At 40.9% G+C, this 22672-nt stretch overlaps 1 protein-coding gene across 2 annotated transcripts in view; it reads right to left on the bottom strand.

Annotated features, from left to right (window-relative positions):
* Positions 1–6459: 6459 nt before the first annotated feature.
* RASA2 (RAS p21 protein activator 2) overlaps positions 6460–22672 on the bottom strand; it is a 99924-nt gene continuing 83711 nt past the window's right edge. The window contains exons 17-24 of one of the 2 annotated variants that reach the window (XM_065410634.1): positions 22564–22641; positions 15668–15741; positions 13979–14085; positions 11425–11507; positions 10487–10695; positions 8605–8708; positions 7755–7944; positions 6460–6595 (exon numbers count right to left, since the gene is read on the bottom strand). In XM_065410634.1, coding sequence (XP_065266706.1) covers positions 6460–6595; positions 7755–7944; positions 8605–8708; positions 10487–10695; positions 11425–11507; positions 13979–14085; positions 15668–15741; positions 22564–22641 — 981 coding nt within the window. Of the gene's footprint in view, positions 6596–6917; positions 6949–7754; positions 7945–8604; positions 8709–10486; positions 10696–11424; positions 11508–13978; positions 14086–15667; positions 15742–22563; positions 22642–22672 lie in introns of those variants that run through there. The other variant, XM_065410635.1, reaches the window with a different exon arrangement.

Raw genomic sequence — 22672 nt, 5'->3', positions numbered from 1 at the left:
TCTTACACAGTTTTGGAATGAATCATCTGGCAGCAGGCAGGCAGAAGGGGCATATGCTGTGCTACAGCTTTGTGGTCAATCAAGACCATTCTTTTGAGAAATGGGAGAGTCTACCTTCTAGATTCAGGTGTGGGCAGAAGCACATTAGTTTGTTGTCATAGTGGGCTCAAAGGTGGTGGATTCCTGGTTCCAGGGTTTTCGTGATAGTCCTCTTTCCTCTGGTACTTTTGTGAGGAGAATGAATAAAAGGAGTGTTTTTGTCTGTTGCCAGGTTTATAGTCACTCAGAGTATTGTGTAGGGAGGGCATGTCAACCTTCCAGGGGCAAAGCCAGATGTGATGTGTGGCTGCTGAGCTGGATGCCATGGCCTGGCTGAAAATCTCACTGCATCCAGAGGCATCTTCCACAGAGGCTGTTGCTAGGGAAATTTTCTGTATACCTGAAGTCAGGATGGGCACTGTCCTTCATGGCCTTAAGGTCATACAGCCAGGATGCTATGGCTCTTGCAAAGCATGTAGCCATCAGAGATGCTCTAATGGTGACCAACAAAGCCTCAAAGCTCCTTCTGAGGGGTGGTTTCCAGCTTTCTACCAGTTGGATCTTTGGTAAGGAAATACCCTTCAGGTGGGAATACCGTATATTGTGCTAGAGATGCCATTGTGGCTTGTAGATCTATAATGGAATGTTTTTGGCTCTTGCAAGTTGCAAGTGCATGCCTGCTCAGGTATTCACCTTTACTGGGCTTCCCATTCCTCTCTGATCACATTCTCACAGGATTGCTATCTCAGGGACAAATTTAGAAGTCAGGTAATAGTGAGGATTTAGAAGGCAGGAATTTATCTTAAGGCTTGTCTTCTAGTGACTGCTCAGGCTGGATATGAATTGTAGATGCAACCTTTTAGCACATGGATTTCAAAGATTTCACGGCAGGGGGAAAACTGTTTTTGCATTTTTTCCATGTCCTCTCAAATTCAGGCTCTGAGAAGCTCTCCTTCCTCAGTAGAGGAGATGTCCGAGTCAGAGGACACACATCTTTTAGATTATTTATAGCAGAGTTTCTCAATAACTGGTCTGTCGAGCAGCACCAGCCTGAGATCTCCCTGGCAGTTTAGGAAGACAGCAAAATCTATCTGGTGTCAAAAATGTCGAGAAACAGATTTAGTTTTTCCTTTCCTTTTTGCTCTGTTGGGATGCATTGCAGCTCAGCTGTGGTTGGGTCATGGTCTTGTGCAGCATGATTTATGCAGTGCCTTAAACCCTCTGGATAGGTCTCCTACCCCTTGGAGAGACACTCCCACCTGGCTGGGAAATGGGATTTCATTGCTGGAGTTCCCTGATGCAAGCTGTGAGGAAGAGGAGCTGAGTATAAGCCATGATTTCTTCCTAGGGAACTTAGGGGTCCTGGAGCCCCTAAAGGGTTTTTCCTTTCTCATCCTGTTCTGCCTTGAGGACTTACCCCTGGGCTGGCTAGCTGAAAGTCCTCCTCTTCCCATTACAGTTTGCATCTCCACGGCCTTTTCCGTGTTCGAGTCACGGCTTCTTGGGGTGGAACAAAATATGCCTGCCTGACTCAGAGCCCCATGTCCTAGCAGTGAAAGGATCAGCTGGCTGAGAACAGGCAGGGCACAATTCACATTTCCAAAGAGCCCAGGAACAGGGGCAGCAGGTTTGTATAATTTTTGGTGGTGCCCAGAACGGGCCCAAGTCCCCCCCACCCCCAACCTGCCTAAGGCTCTGGGAGGGAGTTTGGGTGCAAGATGGGGTTTGGGGTGCAGACTCTGGGAGTTTGGGTGTGGGCTCTAGGAGGGGGCTTGGGATGCAGCAAGCAGACTGCCCCAGGGCTTGGATGGAGGGGCCAGAGAGGACTCCCCCACCCTCTCGCCACCGGCAGCAAGTTCCGGGGGGGGAGGGGGGAAGGGGGGCAGCAGGTGGGCCCTTCCAGCATGACACTCACCCAAGCCCCCCCTCCCCCAGGCTGTTGCTCAGGAGGTCCAGCCAGGATAAGCCCCCCTTTGAGTTGACTGCTGGGTGGGGGGGGGCTGCCATGCACCTTCTCCCCTCCTCAGGTGCAGCAGCCATCTCAACCTGCCCCCAGTACCGCTCCCTTGTAGCTGGCAGTGGCCGGCGAGGGAGCGCAGCTGCAGGGGTAGCCACCTGGCCACCCTAGCCCATGGCAGGGATGCTAGGGGAGGCGCGTAGGGGCAGCAAGTGGGGGCGGGGGAGAGACCCAGCCCTGAATATTGGTAGAGCGGGCCCGCCCCGGACCCTGAATTTGCTGGAGCCCATGCACCATGGGCCCATACAACTCGCTGCCCCTGCCCGTGAAAGCTGCCTCAGAGATACAACACTGCTTGGATTCAGCTGAGTGTTTGCAAGACAACTCTACGATGCTGGCCGGGGGAGGTACAGGAGCCTGGTGGGAAACTGCTGCAATGATGGCTCCAAGTGGCTGAGACCACCACACTGCTCATTACCTCAATCCAGGAGAGGGAAAAGAAAGAAAAGCTGCTTGCTACTGCCTAAAAACATGGGTAAAAGAATAAGCTGGCAAAGAAAAGTCAAGAGCAAAGCGAACTGCCACTTGACTGCTGCCACAGAAGCAGGGCAGAGAAGGGAGCATGACTAGCATGGGCAGTGCTACAGCTTTGAACTTCCTCCAGGAACTGCAGACAGGAGGGGGGAATATTCCAGATATCAGAATTGTGGGAGATTCTGGTCTGAAGAAAAGATACAACTGCCACAACAAATTTAAACATCTTTCTTGAGTACTGTAATAAGAAACTTTTCCTATGTTGAGCCTATTATTTCTGTAACTGACAATGAATGCTGCTAACTGAACGAAGTGAGAAATGCTCCATAATCCAAATGTTGGCTGGTTTTACAGTGCAGTGTGATCTACAGAATTGCATTGTGTGGGGATGTGGACTAGGCTTTAGTTACTGCAGTGGTTCCCAAACTGGGGTTCGTGAACCCCCAGGGGTTACAGGGGGTTCTTGGAAAAAAATTCCCTAATGGCAGACAGCTGTTGCTAGGGTCCCCAGGCAGCACGGGGCCAGCAGCCTGGAGCCCCTGGACTTCCAAGAGCTAAGCAGATCAAAGCAAGCATATCTATCACACTAAGGAGATTTAAACTTCAAGACTCCTTATAAGAAATGGAAAGGGAGGTGGATATTTTTTGCTGTTTTTAAAATTAAATAGGCAGCTAGTATTGTTTTAAAAATTATTATGAAGAACAAGTTTAAGCTTTGTTGTAACGTGCGTTGCTTGCCTGGACTGCTCAAGACCTGAATGCTTGTGTAGGAGGAACTCTGAGTTGGCTGCTTAAATACCTTCATGCTGTTTCACATCTGATACTCCTTGATGAAACATAGGAGCCTTGTCTTATAACAGACTTATTCAAAGCGATACAAGCTACGAAAGTGAGATCTTGGAAGAGTGTTGCTGTTTTCATAATGTAATAAAAATACTGTATTAATAAATAGTATGTAATAAGCATGTCATAAAAACAAATTTTAGATTTCCAAGATCACGGCTTTTATAAATTTATACTCAGGTAAAGGAGAAAATCCCTGGAAATATTCATTTTTAGGAGGGGGTTCGCGAGACTTGACATTTTAATGAAAGGGGTTCACAGGTTGTTAAAGTTTGGGAACCACTGAGTTACTGCATGAATGGAAACCCACATCCTGTGTCCTAGGCTATCACGAATACTAATGAGGCCTTTTCTGCTAGAGAAGTCAGCCTTCTGATAAAACATTTTTGAAGTTTACAGAGAGTTCCAAGTGACCAATAGCTCCTACAAGCTTTTCCTCTCGTGTTAACTTAATGAACACAGAAGACAGGCAGAACACTGGCTCTAGTGAAATACTCATTTTACGCTGAATGGGGACTGATAGTTTTCATTCAAATAGTGATTTATCCTTTCACATGGCTCCAATGGTTTTGGATTTACTTTAGGGGCTGGATAAAATAAGAATTCATGTTCCACTGCACCTTTGAAGCACAAATGGGACCAGCAGTTTGAATTGGGTACACAATCTACAATCTAACCTATTTGAGTTACAACAGAGAAGATGCTGGTGCTTATTTAGCACTCATCTTTAGGACAGGAAGTGACAGACACATTGAAATGCTAAATCACAATGAGCATGTCATACAATGACAAAGACACCCAAATATCCTTAAATGCATCAGGCCACTCACCAATTTAATAGGGTACTCCTTTCAAGATTGACCACATTGCTACCCTCCTGTGCAAATTGTTATGCTAAGGGACCTTCTATTAATAGCGCTTTTCTCTCCACCTAGCAGTCCTAAATGAGAAAGTAATTGAATGTATGAGGTAACCATACAGGATTACTGAATTTCACTTCATGCTGTTTCTGTAAGATGGAAGACAGATTGTAGCAAATGGTTCTACTTCACTATGCAATTAAGCTACCAACAATTTTTAAGAAAACCAGGCCTCACAGAAAATACATAGCCCAAATCAATTTGTCATCATTTATTTGTGAGTTGTTCTCAAGCAATGTTACAAAAGTTTTTAATATTTTATAAGAAAATAAATTTAAATAAAAATACATTTTCAACAATACATCATCCTTACACAAATTAAAACTACATTAAAAAAGAATTTACAGTCAAAATAAAACTAATTACTGAGCAATGTTTTAATGTCTAGGCTAATCAAAGTGAAAGCAACTTTTAATATTAATCATCTTATTTGTACCTAATTTAATTCTAGAGTACCTACTGTGTTTTTAAACATACTATAAAATGACAAATTACATTTTAAAGGCCTCAGGTCTTAGAGGCCTAGCTGTCCTTTTCTATATAGTCTAGTACCATCAAAGCAAATGAAAAGTGCATTTTCAAAATCCCCCCCTTACAATAATACAAGATTTAAACTTGTTATACATTTAACTTTGCTGTTAAGTGACAAACAGGTTTCAAGAAACAGACACACAAGCACATTTTGTAATAAGACTGGTCACAATAAATAGCAAAACTTAATTCTAACACTTATTAGTGCTGTCCAAATCTGGCAAACCTTGTTTCTTTGGCAAATAAACTAGGTCAAATTGACATTGACAGAATACATTGCTGGGTGTCAACAAATTTAATTTTTTCTAACTGAAATTTAGGGCAAGTAAAATTACTTTACTATTGGATATATTCTTAAAGGAATGCAAAAACAGGACTATACTTGTTGGTAAAATGGCAAGTAGTAATAAATGATTGTGATGTTGAAGATATTGGTATCAAATCCTAAGTGATTTCAATCAGTTGCTTTAATATTAAAAAGTGATTGTTCTAATAGAAAAGTTACCTTAATTTCAACAGTGATTTCAATCCTGTGGTACTGACTGGTCTGAATTTTAGGAGAAGAAGGCATCCTACAATAGTATTTTTAAACAGCTTATAGTTTTGTAAACATTGTGGATCTATATTTGTACTGATGAATTACATTCTCAACTCTGACTGGGGCAAATCATGATTATAAAAAACAGCAAGTGTTACAAAAATTAAGTACTACCTGTACACAGTGTATTTTATTTTACTGGTACTTTACCACGTATACCATAATATTTAATACTGGTGAAGGAAAGTTTAGCCTTCTCTTCTCCAAAGTGTTACCTTGCTTCTACTGATTATGTACAGATATGGTTTTCAGCACAAAAAAAAAACTTTAATTCTCAGAGGAAGAGAGCAGGAATCAAAACTTTCTAAAGTCAAGAATGCCAGTTCAAATTTGTTTGATCTGACAAATAACCCCACCCACATAACTAGAAATTAAAAATGGTCATAAAGCATTGTTTAAAACACATAACAGCACTGATCATTCAACTGATCATAAAGATTAGATACTACAAAGTATCTAAAAATATAATCTGGAGCAGTCCAGATATCTAAAGTGCTTGGAGTGATTATTCTAGAGAGATTATTTAATATAGCTGTAATGAGAGGTGAGCTGGACCTAAATGTGCCAATTTTTTATTTTCAAAAAAATCTTAGATGCGAAGATGTAAAGTGAACAGTATCCAACCACAGCATTGTCACATTTGCATTCTTCTCATTTGCAGGAAAGACAGCTTCCAAAAAGTGTTGCTAATCTGCATTTAAAAAAAAAAAAAAAAAAAAAAAAGCAACCAAGAAAAATTAGTACCTGATTTTTTACAAAAGAAAAACAGACTGTGGTCTTATGTCACTCCATCCACTGCTCACCCCAAATGTAAACAAGAGGTACAATCTAACAGATTCCCTGATTTCTCCTTCTTCAGTAATTTTTTTAAAATAAAAATATAACCAACATTGGTGTCTGCAGTACACAGAACACACTGCATAATTTTATAAAACTTCAGTTGCAGTTACCTTGGAGTCCTGACAAAATTAATAGTTTGACAAAGGAAGAGAAAGAAGTCGTGCACTGAATGTGAAGGTTCAGATCCTATTGAGTCATCATATGTTGGGATTTCCACTGCAAGACTTTCGGCACAGCAGGCACTGATGGTGGATTAAATGTGAGTCCAGTATATTGAGAGGTGTAATCCAGTCAATAGTTGGTGTTGATTTTCCTCCTTTAGAAAGCTTATTCCTTTAGGAAGTTCCAAGAAAAAAAAAAAAAAAAAGCAATTGCAGAAATATTTAGATTTGCTCACATCTGATACTTCAAGAACATGGAGCTTCAAGTTCTTCATCAAAATAGGAATAAACCTCATGATCAGTTTCCCAAACAGATACTTTTCTCTATTAAATATTAAATAGATTGTGAACACAGGTAGCATTTCTGTTCATTCTTAAATACTTTGGACAAGTGTACACCATGAATTAAAAAAAAATATATATATAAAAAAAACCACCAAAAAACACACACTTCCAGTTTCTTCTGAATCCACATAAGCCACAGTTTATTTTCGTTAGGAAACTTTTCCAACAATTGGGTTTTCTCTGGAAAATAAAACCACATATAAGTATTTTTGATGGAAAAATAGTTGGTTTCTAATAATCATATAATTTAACTTTCAGTTTGTTTTAAAATGCAAAGCTATACTTTCCGCATAATTTTTAGTGCATGTTGGGTAGTCTCATTGTTTGTTCAAATCCTGATGTGCTATCACACAAAAGCAACATTGGCCCGAAACAGACCTGTTCAAATCACTGAGCAAATAGGAACTGTTAAGAGGTCTCCTCCTCTTACAATTTGGGTCTTCCTTACACAAAGAAGAGAAAACCCCATGACCAACAAAGTATGAGTATTCACTATAGTCTGAAGTTCTAGACTAGCCTGACTGCTGATATAACCCACCTTTTACCATGGCCAATGGGATGTCAAACTGACAGGTGTTCACACCAGTCACCGTTGCAGTACTTTTAGTAGTGTTAGTGTTTGCTGACTTGGTTCCCTGGGAATCCTGTTTCAGAAGCAGTACTTGTGGGGAATAGTATTATGCCCCATGAAGTGCCATGATAATTTGGTGGTGAATCAGCTTGTCTAAATACCTGATTTATGTATTAACAGTAGTAGTAATAAACTTTTACATTAAGATAGTCCCCAAATGTCCAGTTGGGTTTAGGGCCCCCATTGTGTTGCACACTGTACAAACATTGAGGAAAAGAATCCCTGCCCTGACAGGTTTAAACTCAACAGCTATCAGAAGGTGTTCAGACACTCCTACCCTTTCAAAGCCCCCACCACCCATCCTTTTTTCCCCATATGTACATACAAGGCGGCCGGAAATACAGAGGATACTTACTCACTGCCGTATTTAGCACTTGATGATCTTTTCTTCCGATATTTTTCATGAGGCTCATTCAGCTTTTCTACTATGGCTATTATTTGTTGAAGAGTTTGGAAAGTTGCTACAGAGTCCTCAATTGTGAAATTAGAATAGTCGTCTAGTTCTTTCTGTGGACCTTGATAGACTGCAATACTTCCACAAGCCTCTACAAATATCACCACAAATAAAAGGTTATAGTTTTCTACTTTGAGTAAACAGAGCTAACTCATCTCATTTATCAGATAGGGATTTCAAAGTTTTCAGATATGGAATTACTTTTAACAAACATAAAATGGACTAAGCAAAGGAGGAAAAATGGTATTAATTGGATATGGTGAGCAACTTGGTTTAGCTTTAATGTTAGACCCATTGAGGATGAACTTACAATTCTACATATTGGGGTCCCCACAATAGGATGACTACTAGTAATGCTGCCATAAACCTGACTCTTTCTTGAATCTTAGTCATGCCACCAAGGATTCTTTTTCGTAGCACTAATAAAAGAGCAGTAGTACAAGACCAAGTGGCATTCCCTTTATACAACAATTTACATGCAGTGAGCAGTCTCGTTAATTTGCATACCAATCCAATTAGCACATTAATGGGAGTTACATGTGCACATTCAGGGGAGACTGTACCTCAGACTGCTGAACGAGAATGATTTGGATCATACAGTAATATCAGAAATTTAGTAGAAAGTACGTACAATTTTATATAAAATGAAAATGAAAATACAAAACATTAACAGGACACTATCAGTCTTATTCTCCATGCCATTACAATTATTTTATGCTACTGTAACTCCATTGAATTAGTATTCAGATACCTTCCATCTTTTGTAGTTTAGGCATGTTGATAGCAAAAAGTGAGTAAATTCTTTCGGTTTCTCTATCCCCATCAATCTCAATTTGAATATCAGCAGGAACACCTCTACAACCAAAATAAAAAAGTTAGGTGACGATATAGATAGTAAATATTGCAAGCTCTCCTAGAGAGCTTGAACGCAAAAAAGAGCTGAATGAATTTCAATATATTTAGCCATTTATAAATTATAATGCCGGTCACTCATAGAACTTCACATGTTCAAACTAGTGTTCAAAATTTAACAAGTTAATAAATCTTATATGGATGCAAAAACATGAGTTTACACAAATTAAAGTAGAAGACAGTATAGTGTTACTAAAAATGGCCTTTTACAGCAGAATTTGCTGTATATTTGAAAATAATTCCAATGCTGCAATAAGTTTAGTTACCACTGGGAATAAATGACCAGTTTTAATAGTCCCTACTATATTTGAAAGGTGAAGACACTAGGAGGGAGAGGCATTATTTAAAGAAGTATAATGGAGTATTTTTAGGAATAAAGAGATGAAAACATTCTTAAAAAGTAATGTTCATTTGAATTGGCGGAAGTCCTACTGTGTTAATCAATTGAGATATTTTAAAATAATAATACCCTATAATAATATTAACTGAAAAAGTAACATCTTCCTTTGGTCTGGGGGACTGGACTAGATGATTTAATAGTGTTGATTGAATTAAACATTGAGGGTAGCATACAATCCATCAAGTTATTAAAGATAAATGTATTAGAAATGCAAAAGTATGCTTTTTTTTTTTTTTTTAAAGCAGCAGCTTAACAAAATTAAGTAGCAAACTAATACTTTTGTCACAAACACAAATTGTAAGATTGCATTGCATGTTTTCTTCTTTAGGTACAGTATGTTTTAAAGAAAATTATTGTAGTAATGGTTGGTAGAATACTAGGTAAAAAGGTAAAGTGGACAACTTGAACAGCACAGTGACAGACCTGGGGCTGAATCATCAGCTGCAAGTCAGCAAACAGTGCTCAACTTAGCTAGCAGGGTGTGATAGTGGCTCTCTGCTATCTGTGCACCCTAACTTGAAACCTGAATCTGATCAAACTAGAGAAGCCTCAAATTTGCTCTAATTTTCAACAGCTGCTAACAAGCCAAAAGGAGCAGTTGCACCATCCAGAGGTAGCCAGAGATAAACAACACTGGTTACACCCCTTCCTCAACATGCCTTCCACTCATTCTGTGCACCAGAGCCCAGAGGGTGAACAGGGATATCTCTGTGTAGCTGGTTAAGCCAGCTTCAAGGGTTCATCCTGCTAGAGGTGTGCAAAGCAGATTCATCAGATGACAGGATCTGGCTGATGGTTGTCAATTACTGCAGGGTGGGGAGGGAAGAGACAGCAGCCATGAAACATCCAAAGGGTCTGTGGCACAGCTGCTGAGAGAAGCCATTTCTGTAGCAGCAGCAGGAGAGGGACTGCGATGCATTCCCATATTTACAGTATATGTGAAGAAGCCACTTGGCTCTAAAAACGACTGCTTCTGTAATATTGGTGGGTGAGGTAATCCAACAATCAATGTCCAGACTAGAGGAATCTTGAGCTACAATATATATTCTGTAGAGGGATATCAATAACTTACAACATTTCTAATTTACATGCTACACTGCCCTTTTCTTGTATTTTGAAATGGTATTAGATGAAATAACATGCCTAACAAAATAAAATATTTTATATTGATAAAGCATAGTTATTTTTTAAACTAGGAGAGACACATCCAGCTAACTTGTGAAAGAAAATATGAAATTAATGCTTAAACCATCTGCAAGTTGCAAAAGGAATCAATGACTCATTTTATCGTAGAATGCTTTTTACTTCAGAAGCAACTTACGCAGTGCATGGAGTGCAGCCCTTTGTATTCTCAGTGGTGGCCTTGCAGCAAAGCCAGTTCCCATTCAGAAAAGCGGAGGGATGATAAACACTCAGTCTCTTCTGGTTACACCTGCTTACCCTGCAGAGAGCTTCTATCCACTCACTAGCTTCCACACAGTTATTTGCCTGGATATAGAGTGGCTTCTCTCCATAAATCACTTGAAACATCTGTGGATGAAAGTGTTTTTTTCTGCAAAAATTCTATTCAGTGACATACTGAGTAACTGAACAGAGGTCACTGTAAAAATCACCAAAACCCAACAGCCACAAGGAACCACAGGAAGTGAATTAAGTGGAGGGAAGGAGAGGTCTTTCTTCCTCCTTTCTCTATTGCTGCTGCTGCTGTCCCATTTCTAATCTGACCAAGCACCCTGGGACATTGATACTACTTTTCACTCATCATCTCTGCTCCCTGGCTACACCACTTCCTGATACCAGGAAGCACTGCTAAAAAAGGTAAAGAACCAGCTGCCTTGACCCAGTGGCCCCTGGTGCTCAGACAGCTGCTCCCCATCTTTGAGCAGCACTTCTTTGGAGCAGAGCAACATGTGGATGAGGAGGGAAGGGGAAGATGTAAATCCCCCTATTTCCTTCAGCATCACCTCACAGACCGCAGCAACATAATTTCTCCACAAATTAAAGGCATCAGAACCCTCCAGAGCCCCCTTCTCCATCACCCCTGCTCAAAGAGCACCTATGGTTTCATGACCCCAGAGGATTGTGGGATTGAAGTAATGACAAAAAATGTTGGTTTGGGGACCCAGGGCAGAAAAAAAATTGAGAATTTAATTCTAAAGTGATGAGGGATTATTTTATGAAGTTATCACCAGTAGTCATTTCCTCAAGAACTCCTCAGGAATTATGAATCTATTATTTCAAAAGCTACGTCTGACTCACATTTTTCCTATTGAAGGCGCTCTCCTCAAGCTTCTCCACAGTGAGGATGTTTTTGATTGGAATGTTGTAAATTGGTTCTTTGTCTGCATAAATTTGTGAATGGATAACAAGAATGAATCAGACTACAAATCATTTCCTGGGATCAGCGCATTGATACTAGAAGTTGAGATTTCACAGATATGCATCCACATTGTTGACAAAGGACAAACTAATCAAAAGGTTTAACACTAGTGATATGAGAATAAAGGGCTCAGAAATGAGGCACAAAAACAGACATTATGGACAGGTGAAAGACATTTGTTTCTCATTCATTTGTTTGTAGTGTTGCATAAATTAAACAATACTTGTTCAACCTGCTTCTTATGTATGTTCACTGTTCTTTTATTGAAGTGAGAAGTTGAATTGTGATTAACAGACCAAATCTCATCAGATGCCATTATGCAACAGACGAATGGCAGAGAGAAAGCCTTCCTGTGTAGGAAATCAAGACTTTACTGTATCACGTCCTTTTGAAATCCAACACTTCTAATGGGTCAAAATGTGTGTTAGTTAAATTAGCACGCGTACACATACTGTGTGAAGACAACGAGTGAAAGAAGATTCAGGATAAGCAAGCTAGAAACACTCCAAGACTAGGAAAGCAGTTCCTCCACTTGATGGGCAAAGTGTCAATAATCAGGAAAATACTGATGAGATCCTTACCCTTGTGTATTGTGAATGAGTAGCAAAGAACATAGGAAGAGACAAAAACATGAAAGCTAGCTCTTAGCTGTGGTATCATGTATGAACTCCTAATTCATGTTGCTTATATAGCTTTCGTCAGGCAACACTAAGGATGTAATGAGTACAGTCAACTATTCAGAACATATAAATGCCTATTCATGGGCCATTGGCTAGCATCAAGAGAAACCTGTTTGTTACTCATAACTGACAATTATAGTCATGTCTGTCAATGTGTCTCTAAGTGCTCCTCCAAAATGTATATAGGTCACAGTTCAGTCACCTGTAGACCACTTCCTTCACAGTATCACACAGGTAACAGTATCTTCTTTGATAGATCTGCAGATAGCGTAAAGGCAGAAATCAAGGTTTCATGGTTGATAACAAAAACAGACAGTTTTGATTCCTGAATCAAAATTAGGCTCTGCAGCTCATGAACTGAAGATTCCTGAATTCTGGATTTCTGCTGAACAGATACCTTGATTAAATTGTAAAGACTCTTGATTAAATGGTGAAAACCCTTAAGGACAGTTCTGTGAGATGAAGAAATTGATTGATCTGTAGACCTTTTTCCACTTGTTATTCTATAAACAAGTAATAGTCTATAAAGTAGTCAAACTAATTTGTACATTATACAGTACATTTTGTGACAAAGTTCCTCCTCTATCTTGGTGGGTCCTGCGCTTATTGGCGGATTTTCTTGCCTCAGAGATTCACCATGTGGGTTGGGGAACAGCCCAGAGACCTTCCCCTCTGGAAGAACCCACAATCCAGGTCAATTGGGAGGTTTGGGGGGAACCCGGGCCCGCCCTCTACTCTGGGTTCCAGCCCAGGGCCCTGTGAACTGCAGCTGTCTATAGTGCCTCCTGTAACAGCTGCATGACAGCTACAACTCCCTGGGCTACTTCCCCATGGCCTCCTCCAAACACCTTCCTTATTCTCACCACAGGACCTTCCTCCTGATGTCTGATAATGCTTGTGCTCCTCAGTCCTCCAGCAGCACACCCTCTCACTCTCAGCTCCTTGCGCCTCTTGCTCCCAGCTCCTCACACTCGCACCACAAACTGAAGTGAGCTCCTTTTTAAAACCCAGGTGCCCTGATTAGCCTGCCTTAATTGATTCTAGCAGCTTCTTCTTAATTGGCTCCAGGTGTCCTAATTAGCCTGCCTGCCTTAACTGGTTCTAGCAGGTTCCTGATTACTCTAGTGCAGCCCCTGCTCTGGTCACTCAGGGAACAGAAAACTACTCATCCAGTGACCAGTATATTTGCCCTCTACCAGACTCCTGTACCCCACTGGTCTGGGTCTGTCACAATTTCCAGGAAACTTTTAGTCACAAGCACACATTTTACTCTAGCTAGAAATGCTTTTAAAATTGTAAAAACACCCCAATGTTCCCTGATAGCTCTGCTGGTTATGGGGAACCCAACAGGGTGGAATTATAGTAGGGTCTGTAGAAGCCCTTCTGCAGGATGGCTAGGAACTAGATCACTGCAGCTCAGATGGGAAATGTTTGGAATGCAGAGTAGAGCAACCCTATACGCAACATGCACCTCTGGGGGGAAAAAGCAAGCATATTTGTGGATAACAAACAAACAAAAAAACAGGATTCAAAATTGGATGCAACCGAGACACATTTCTGAAATCACTTCAGAAAAGGAAATAGCCAAAGATTGAAAATTATTAGTGTTTTGTTATTATTACAATAAATAAGAACATGATCATGATGTTTAAATTCACTTAATGGCTGTGACACACATTTACCATTTCTTAGCACAATTACATAAGCAGTGTTCAATAAAAATCTAATTGTCGAAAAACAGATTAAGATTTACCTCGTTGTTTGTGATAAGTGAGCTCTCTGCTTGTTAGGCAGAACCATCGTTTCTTGAAATTCTTTTTTCCAATCCGAGTTCTTCCCTGAGCTCTTTTATACATTTCACTGTACAGAGAAATCACATTATAAATGCACAAACCTCACCTACTAAACAGCTTTGCTTTAAAAACTTAGTTTAAAACTAACTGGAGAGAATGAGCTATTTGTCATGCAATGAAAACACGAAAAATCTAGGTTTAAAGATGACTTTGGTTCACAAAATAGAACTTGAGACTCCCTCTCTTATAGTATCATGAGGTAGCTGTGTTAGTCTGTATCCACAAAAACAACAAGGAGTCCGGTGGCACCTTAAGGACTAACAGATTTATTTGGGCATAAGCTTTCATGGGTAAAAAACCTCACTTCTTCCTTTCTTATAGTGACTCAGTCAAGAGGTTCTTTAGCAGATAAGAACTTTGAGCGCTAGACAATCGAAATCCCATCACTTGTTTGAAGCACCAACCCAGGACAGGGGCCTCTTGCTTACCTCTGGAGACCTGCATTTTACCAAAATGGTGATGTGTATCCAATTACAAGATTCTCTCTCCTTTCCATCTTTCTCAGAGAATATAGCTTTGTCTAGCTTATGAAACAGGTGCAGCTGAACTGATGTTCAACACGGTTCAACGGCAAATGCAGACCAGAACAAATTGCATTCAACACTGCTTTAGCTGCACCCTTTGCTGACACTTATTTTCAGCAATGGGTAAACTCCCTAGCATTGAAAAGGCTTGTGAATCAGCATGTTTAGTGACTTGTCTGTTGTAGCGGTCCTCTTCCTCATTTCTATTCAGTATGTTTTGGGAACAAGCATTGTTCTCCCCCATGTTTTGGCAGGGTAAAAGGTACACAATTTGCCACATTAAATAAGTTCGGCAATTTAACTCTCAGACTGAGGAAGAAGCATGTGCCAGAAGTTATTGTTCTGTAGAGGATGATTCCATTGCTGAAAATCTGCTTCCCAGATATAAACTGAATCTTTTTTTTAGCCCAGGAACAGCTCGTAAATAGATTAACTCAAGGGTGTTTATGGGCAAACAAAACTTATTTTTACTTTACCATTAGCCACCTCTGCCCCACGTTTTTCAAATATTCTATGAGTCATTAAGAATGAAACTTTCATATGCTCTCTAATTATGGGAAGGATTTTTCTGCTTTGGTACATTTGGTCTCTCAGAGCTCAAGAGGCAGAGCATGTGAAGTCATTCTAATAGCAGGTTATGGGATTCTGAAATACATTTTAACATTTATTAAATCTGCCACTGAGAGGGCATGGATTACATTCCTTCAGAAATACAGAGAGACTGAAAACATTAAGAAATAAGATAAGCTTCCTAAAATACATAAGGTGAGTTATAAAAATTCCACAAGAGCTGTTAACTAATTCTACAAACTACATATCACTGATGTATATCTAATGGAGTATTTTCACAAATTTCATAAATAATATAATCAATGCAACATGTCAACAAATGTTTTCTAATTATTGCTCATTTTATAAAGTAATTTGCTGTAATTAAATGGGGGTAAAATTCATACAGATTTTCCATGTATAAATAATACAAAATGGATGTGCATAATGTCCTTGCTTTGAGATCATTTCTTTACTAAACATTTGTGTAACGGACAGTATTTACACTTCAATTACCCTTCTTTTAGATGTACTGGTTCACTCATGCCACTGGGCTCTTTACTTTCAGTAGATGACACTTCATCTAAAAACTAAAGAGAACAAGGAGAATAGGTTATGTTTGGAAAGAAAAAAAAGTTGCCCAAATCCATAGTGTTTCTCATAAAAACACCATTTTTTGCAGTACACAAATATTTCGGTAAATAGAGTGTAATTAGGGGTAAATTGTATGGAATTCAGTTTTAAAAGGTCAGTAACATGAAAACAAATTTATGAAGAGTACATTAGAAATTTCTCAACTACACACAAGATTTCCAAAAGCCCATAGGAGCTGCTAGTTGCTCAGTACTTTTTAAAGTTAGGACACTTATTAAGTTAGGACCTTAATTTTAGGCTCATTTTTAACATCTTGGCCTATGCTTATATGTAATATACAAATATATAAAAAAGTTAAATGGCAAAAAACTTTGTTAACGCAAAGTTAAAGTTGACAGGTGCTAGCTTGTGCCTTTCAGAATGTCGAGCTCAGCAAAACTCAAAATTTCTAAAAAGCAGGAAACAGAGTAAGGTAAACACCTATGCAATCTTAACTTGGACCCTGGAGCTGGCAATAGCCTCTGGGAATTATCTGCATGCACTCCAGTGGCATTCACTGCTTTAGGTGCAGCTGTACTGAATGGTGGAGGAATAAATTAGAACAACTGCTTTACAAATGTTCTGGATAGGACCTGCGCAAGGACACTGTTATGGTTGCTTGTGATCTTGTGGAGCAAGCTGTCAGCTTGTCTGGTGGATAATTGCCTGCCAGATCATAAACACCGATACAGGAAGTTATCAAAGATGAAATTCTTTGAGACGAGACCGGAAGACCTTTTCATTCTGTCCGCTATAGCCATGAACAGTAGAGTGGGTCACTGAAACTGTTTGGTGCTATGTAAAATGCCAGTGCTTGTCTAATGTCCAATACGTTTAGCAGTTGCTTGTCCCAATTTGCGTGCAGTTTTGGGAAAATACAAGTAAGTAAACTGATTGGCTGATGTGAAAATGTGATACTATTTTAGAGAGAAAGCTTGGCTGAGGGCATAAGTATACCTTATCTAAAAAGAAGATTGTATATGGTGGTTCAGATGTTAGAGCACGCAGTTCAGTGAGCTTCCTGGCAAAAGTCATAGCCTTGAATACTGTATGCAGGTCTGGTCAGCCAATCTCAAAAAGGATATTAGAATTGGAAAAGGTACTGAGAAGGGCCACTAAAATGATTAAGGGTATGAAACAGCTTCCATATGAGGAGAGATTAAAAAGACTGGGACTTTTCAGATTTGAAAAGAGATGACAAAGGGGGAATATGATGGACGTCTATAAAATCTTGACTGGTATGGAGAAAGTGAATAAGGAAGTATTATCTACTCCTTCAGATAACACAATAACCAAGGGTCACCCAATGAAATTAATAGGCAGCAGGTTTAAAACAAACAAACGGAACTATTTCTTCACACAATGCACAGTCAACCTGTGGAACTCTTTGCCAGAGGATGTTGTGAAGGCCAAGACTAAACAGGGTTCCAAAAAAAAAAAAAAAGTCAATAAGCTCACGGAGGATAGGTCCATCAGTGGCTATTAGCCAGGATGGGCAGGGATGCAAAACGATGCTCTGAAGTGTCCCTAGCCCCTGTTTGCCCGATGCTGGGAACAGGTGACAGGGAATGGATCACTTGATGATTACCTGTTCTGTTCATTCCCTTTGAAGCACCTGGCATTGGCCACTGTTGGAAGACAGGACACTGGGCTAGATGGACCATCGGTCTAATCCAGTATGGCTGTTCTTATGTTGTCAGCAGGGGTGGCCTTTGGGTGTTGCTGTCCGAACTTTCTGTGGCTGCTTGGACAAATAGGGAGTTTGGGGCAGGGTGGAAGAAGAACTCTGCTCCCTTACCTGGGAGAAAGTACTGCTTTTCTGCCCTCTTAGAGGTAGGGGCACAAGTGGCTGGTGTTTATCATACAGTTCTTGCTGGTTCTAATATGGCCTTGTTGACTGGGAGTGCTATTTGGCTAGACCAAAAAGGCTGTAGAATGTTCAAGAGCTTGTGTTATGAGCCCTGGATCTCCTCTAAGAGGCTCTTCTACTACTCTCAGCAGTAGTTCTTGGAACGGTATGTGGTTATCCAGAGAAGTCACATCAGGCAAGGAAGATGAAATACCTTTGGGTCCAGTGGTATTGATGGATCTGGTTAGTCTTCCTCCTCCACTGTAGGTTCAGGAATCTCCAGTTGGTCCCTGGACAGAGAGGGGTACTAGGATTCCCTATGGGATACACAGACTCTGCGTGCCATGTGTACAGGTCCCATGGTCCCTAGTAAGGCCAAAATGATCCACTGAAAGAAGGGTGTGGTGGTCCTGAGGGATGAGGTCCACAATTAGATCAACAAGGCTGAAAACAGAGGACTCCTGAACCTCTGTCCAGACTGAACTCCCTTTGTGGAGGGGAAGATGGTTCCACTGGAAAGTGTGACTCTGGAAGATGAGAAGTCTGGGTCCGGTTCCATCAGTGGTCTCACTGGTACAGGTATTGGGAAGCCATGGCTAGAAGATGGAATGGGAGATGATCTCCCTGGTGAGGGTAGGTCTGAATAACCGGGGGGGCTGGGGGGTAGGGGAAGGCAGATTGTGGGTATGGGAGGATGACAATGTTTTCTGGGGTGGTGTAGGATTCTGGAGGCCGAGTCTCATCGCCCTGTACCACTGATGTTCGTGTAAAGGAACTCTTAGTAGTTGGTGGTTCCTTCTGGGGCTGTGGTGGTACTGCCGGCGATGTCCCCTTCGACTGTGTTATCATTGGTAATGATGGTTTAGGGTCCTTTGACACTCAGTGTTTTGTTTTGATTGCTATCGAGGTCCATGTTGAAGAGCATTGCTCCAATGAGCCTTTTGATCATGGTCATGAAGATTTGCCCAACCTGTAGAGAGGGATCCCTTCTCTAAGGTCTAGGTGGGGCTCTGCTCTTATGTTTATGATAGTGCATCTTACTCTCATGAGAAGGGCTAGGTGATAGTGTCCTTTATTCAAGCCATTCCCATGTCTGAGTAAGGCACTGAGCTAGACGGCACACTCCTCGATGTCTCAGGTCCACGTACAGGAGAGTTACCGCAGGCTGGATTCAACTGAAGCCTCATGGCACGTTCTGTTAGGTGTTTCCAAAGTTAAGAGTTCTCGTGCCTGCCACGTTCAACTAGCAAGGAGAGGCAGATACTGTACTTAGCAGAGATATGAGTTTCTCCACGGCAGCAGAGGCAGCACTGCTGATCATCCTTGAATGAAGAGGAGTGGGGGCAGGGGATGCAACCCAGAAGGCTGGACATGATTTAAGTCCTGCATTGAGGTATTGGAGGATTCCCCGGGGTGGGGAATTTTAACTATTTATCTAACTATGAAAAAACTAACAGGATAAAACTTTTAAATATGTCACAGGCAAGAACGTAGAAGATGATCAGTTCCAGACACTAGAAGAGTCTGACTCAGGCCACGCAGTAAGAAGGAACTGAAGAGGCATTGGTGCACGCTGCCCCTTATACCCTCAGTAGGGAGCATGAGGAGAGCATCTACATAGGTGTGGACAAGCAGACACCACTTGCTAGAACTCTCCTGTTTCAGCCGTGGTGGAACACACACATGGAGACCAGAATTCAAACAATTTCTTGAGGTTGCAGTCTACATAATTTCAATACAGTATTGTGCATGTTGCGTCAGTAGGAGGACACTGGGGTCTTCTTGCCATGGGTGAGGAGGGATATGACAGCAGTCTGTGGATTTAATGATAGGTAATGGGAAAATATAGCTTAGGTGTTGTCTTGTGTGGAAGTATGAAGGGGTTGTAAAAGGATGTAAAGTGGTTAAATTTTATAAATGTAATATTCTATCAGGGTAGTAGGCTCAGTGTTTGATCATAGGGCAAGCACAGGCAGTGGAGAGAGAGAGAGAGAGAGAGAGAGAGAGCGCGCGCGCATGTGCAATGGGTGTATTGGGGCGTTGCTCAAAGAGGGCAGAGTTAAGGCAGCGTAGGCATTTACCATAACTTTGTACTTTCTGGTTTTCCAGAGTATGAGTCTTGCTGAACTCGATGTTCTGGAGGGGCACAAGCTCTCCCTGGAGCAAGCTTAACTTTGTTCTAAAGTTTTTTGCCTTTTAATTTCCTAGTTTTTTAAACAGAAAAAATGTTTATTGGTAGAGGTTAGTGGTCATTTAGACAGTTGTAGTTCTCATTTGGGTTTGTAATTGATATGCTACTGTGGCTACTTAATAATCAGAAGACCTAGCTGTTATATAGTGCTTTTTATCAGTAGATCTCAAAGCCCTACATGTCATTATCTCCATTTTACAGATGGGAAACCAAGGCTCAGAGAGAGATGAAGTGACTTGCCCAAGGTCACTCAGCAGGTCAGTGGCAGAGCTGGGAACAGTCCCAATCCAATGGTCTTTCCACTAGGCCACACAGTTCTATGTGATTCCTAAATTCTCCTCTCCTCCCACTTCTGTATATTTTGCTATAGTGAAATGGGGATAATGGTCATGCTTTGAAAAACAAACAAAAACAGAAACACACCCTTGATAGAACCACATTTTTCCCAAATCTTTATAGTTCATTCTCAGATTTCCACCCCACGTGAGTTTCAAACTTCAAAGTTGCTAGAATCTATGAATTTAAGGAAATGCTGTTTTTTCCCCAGCCGGCTGTATCTTGACAACCCCTTGCTCAAATGACCCGACATTTGGATCACTAACTCCCACAAGGCATAGCAAATGTCAAGACAATCTGTCTAAGCAGGCAGATTTTAGAGCAATTGGAAGAGCTGTCGTTTAAACAGGAATGGCTTCCAAACCTTTGCTAGTCCAGAACTGGCGCTCCATTACAATACTTCATGACATTACAGAGAGAATGGAAGGGAGGAGTTCTACACATCCATCAACAGTATAGCAGGCTCAGCAATTAAACAGCCAGTTCATCTCAATGAGATTCTCTGGAGAGAGAATACTTACTGGAGATAAGGTACAGCCTGAAACAACAGCTCTGAGGTGTGTGAACTTCCTGTCCCCCATGCTGGAGAGTTTCTGATGTATGTCAAGCACACCTGCTCTCAGCTCCTCACTCCAGTGTCAGTAGTGTGTTCCTGGCACATGCTTTAAGCATGGCTGTTCTAAGCTCCCCACCTAGAAGGACTGGGCTTCACATATGGGGGTGGGGAGAGGGGCTCAGACACCCCCAAAAAGCAAGCTCCCCCAAAACCTGGGTCAGATGAGGGGGGAGGCCACAGGCTGGGGAGATCATATGTCCATAGATGGGCAGGGGCTTTCAGATCTTGGCACACATACTGGGAGCAGGGAGGGAGAGAGGCTCAGACACCCCCGTCTGTGACTCACATGGGGGGGCGGGGAAGAGACGGCAGGGAAGAGGGAGGGTTACACCCCTTTAGATGGGCTGGGGGAAACACATACTTGGGAGGGGAATGTGGGATGACAGGTGCCTCTGGCCCCTATTCTCCCTAGTCCTCTTTCCAGTGTCTCATCCCTCTCCTTCCACTCTCCTTAGTTCCCATCACCTGATTCCCTCAACCGCCTCTCCCCTTATTCCTACCTACTCTTCCATGCCTTATCACCTCCCCTCCCAGCAAGCATTTGCTTGTGTAGTTTATTCTCCTTTCAAAAAAATTTAAGCCTCTTCTGACTATTCCGCTGTATTCGGAATACATTTTTCCAAAATAAACATAAAATAACACTTTGATAGAGGCAGATTGGAGCAATATGCCTGCTTTTTTTAAACTTCAGATTTTTACCCCAAATTGGATTCAAACTCTCAGTTCCTGGGGTGGTGCTTGGACTTAATGACCATAACATATTCTTAGAGCCACTCATGAACCTGTGGTAAAGATATAGTTTCCCAGATAGGCTCTCTGCACATGCACAGTGTAATCTATTAGGTGCACAAATAGGTGAGTGTGCCTTACCATGCCTAACTGGAGAAGCAACCCCTTTTTGAAATAATGTTTTCATGTGATTTCCCCCAAAGGACTGTTGGGTGCCAGGCACTTTGATCGGGGTACACTAGAGTATCTGAGGTGATGATCTGAGCCTTAGTTTCATCTCTGTCCATGAGCAAAAACCACCACTGCCAGAAATTATCATTGCTTCAGGAAAAGCGTTGTTTGCCTCCCTCCTTCCCCCCGGCTTGTATCTCAGTATCCCCTTGGTCAAACAGCCCCGTATTTGGATCACTAACCATACCCTGTGTCCACATGGAGGCATACCGAATTTCAAACCAATCTGATGAAAGCTTGACTGTTCTAAGTGCTCTAACATCCATACAGAAAGTTCAGAGCTGCTCTCCATTTAACTATAGCAAAGAGGCAAAAATCTATGTATTGAGTAGAGATGTATTTTTATATGTAGTGTTTTCAGTAATAAGACCATTCATAACAAACCTCTGGATGAAGTAATATCAATATAATAGCTTAAGATATATACCCTATTAGACTATATCAATTCAGAGATCATCCAGAGATATTTAAGAAGCTAAGATCTTTAAGCTTAAATTCAATACAATTTTCATATATAAACATTCTATAATCTACTTATTTTAAATATCTAAATTTTAGATATCTAAAATCTAAACATATTTTATATTGTTCAAGCCTCAGCTTAGTCATTTCCAGCCAAGATGGCAAGCTGGATTATAGCTCCAAAAATTTGCTTCGGCAATTTTTTCACATCTATGGTTTATTAAAAACAGATTGCACATAAGAATATTTGGATTTCTAAAAAAAGAGAATTGCAAGGAAACATCTTAAATCATAGGCATTTTATTAAGTCTGGCCTGCTCTCAAAGGCATTAAAAAGAGCCAAATATTGTTTACATAGTAGGTACCTTTTGAACAGCTTCTGTAAACTTTTCTTCTTGAAACATTTTGAAAAACTCACACATAAATGTCTCCTTGAAACTTGACTAAAAGAGAAGATAAGCGTATAAATTGATG

This window comes from Emys orbicularis, chromosome 9 (genome assembly GCF_028017835.1).
Source record: "Emys orbicularis isolate rEmyOrb1 chromosome 9, rEmyOrb1.hap1, whole genome shotgun sequence".
Classification (NCBI taxonomy): domain Eukaryota; kingdom Metazoa; phylum Chordata; order Testudines; family Emydidae; genus Emys; species Emys orbicularis.
This window is presented reverse-complemented; position numbering and strand designations above follow the sequence as displayed.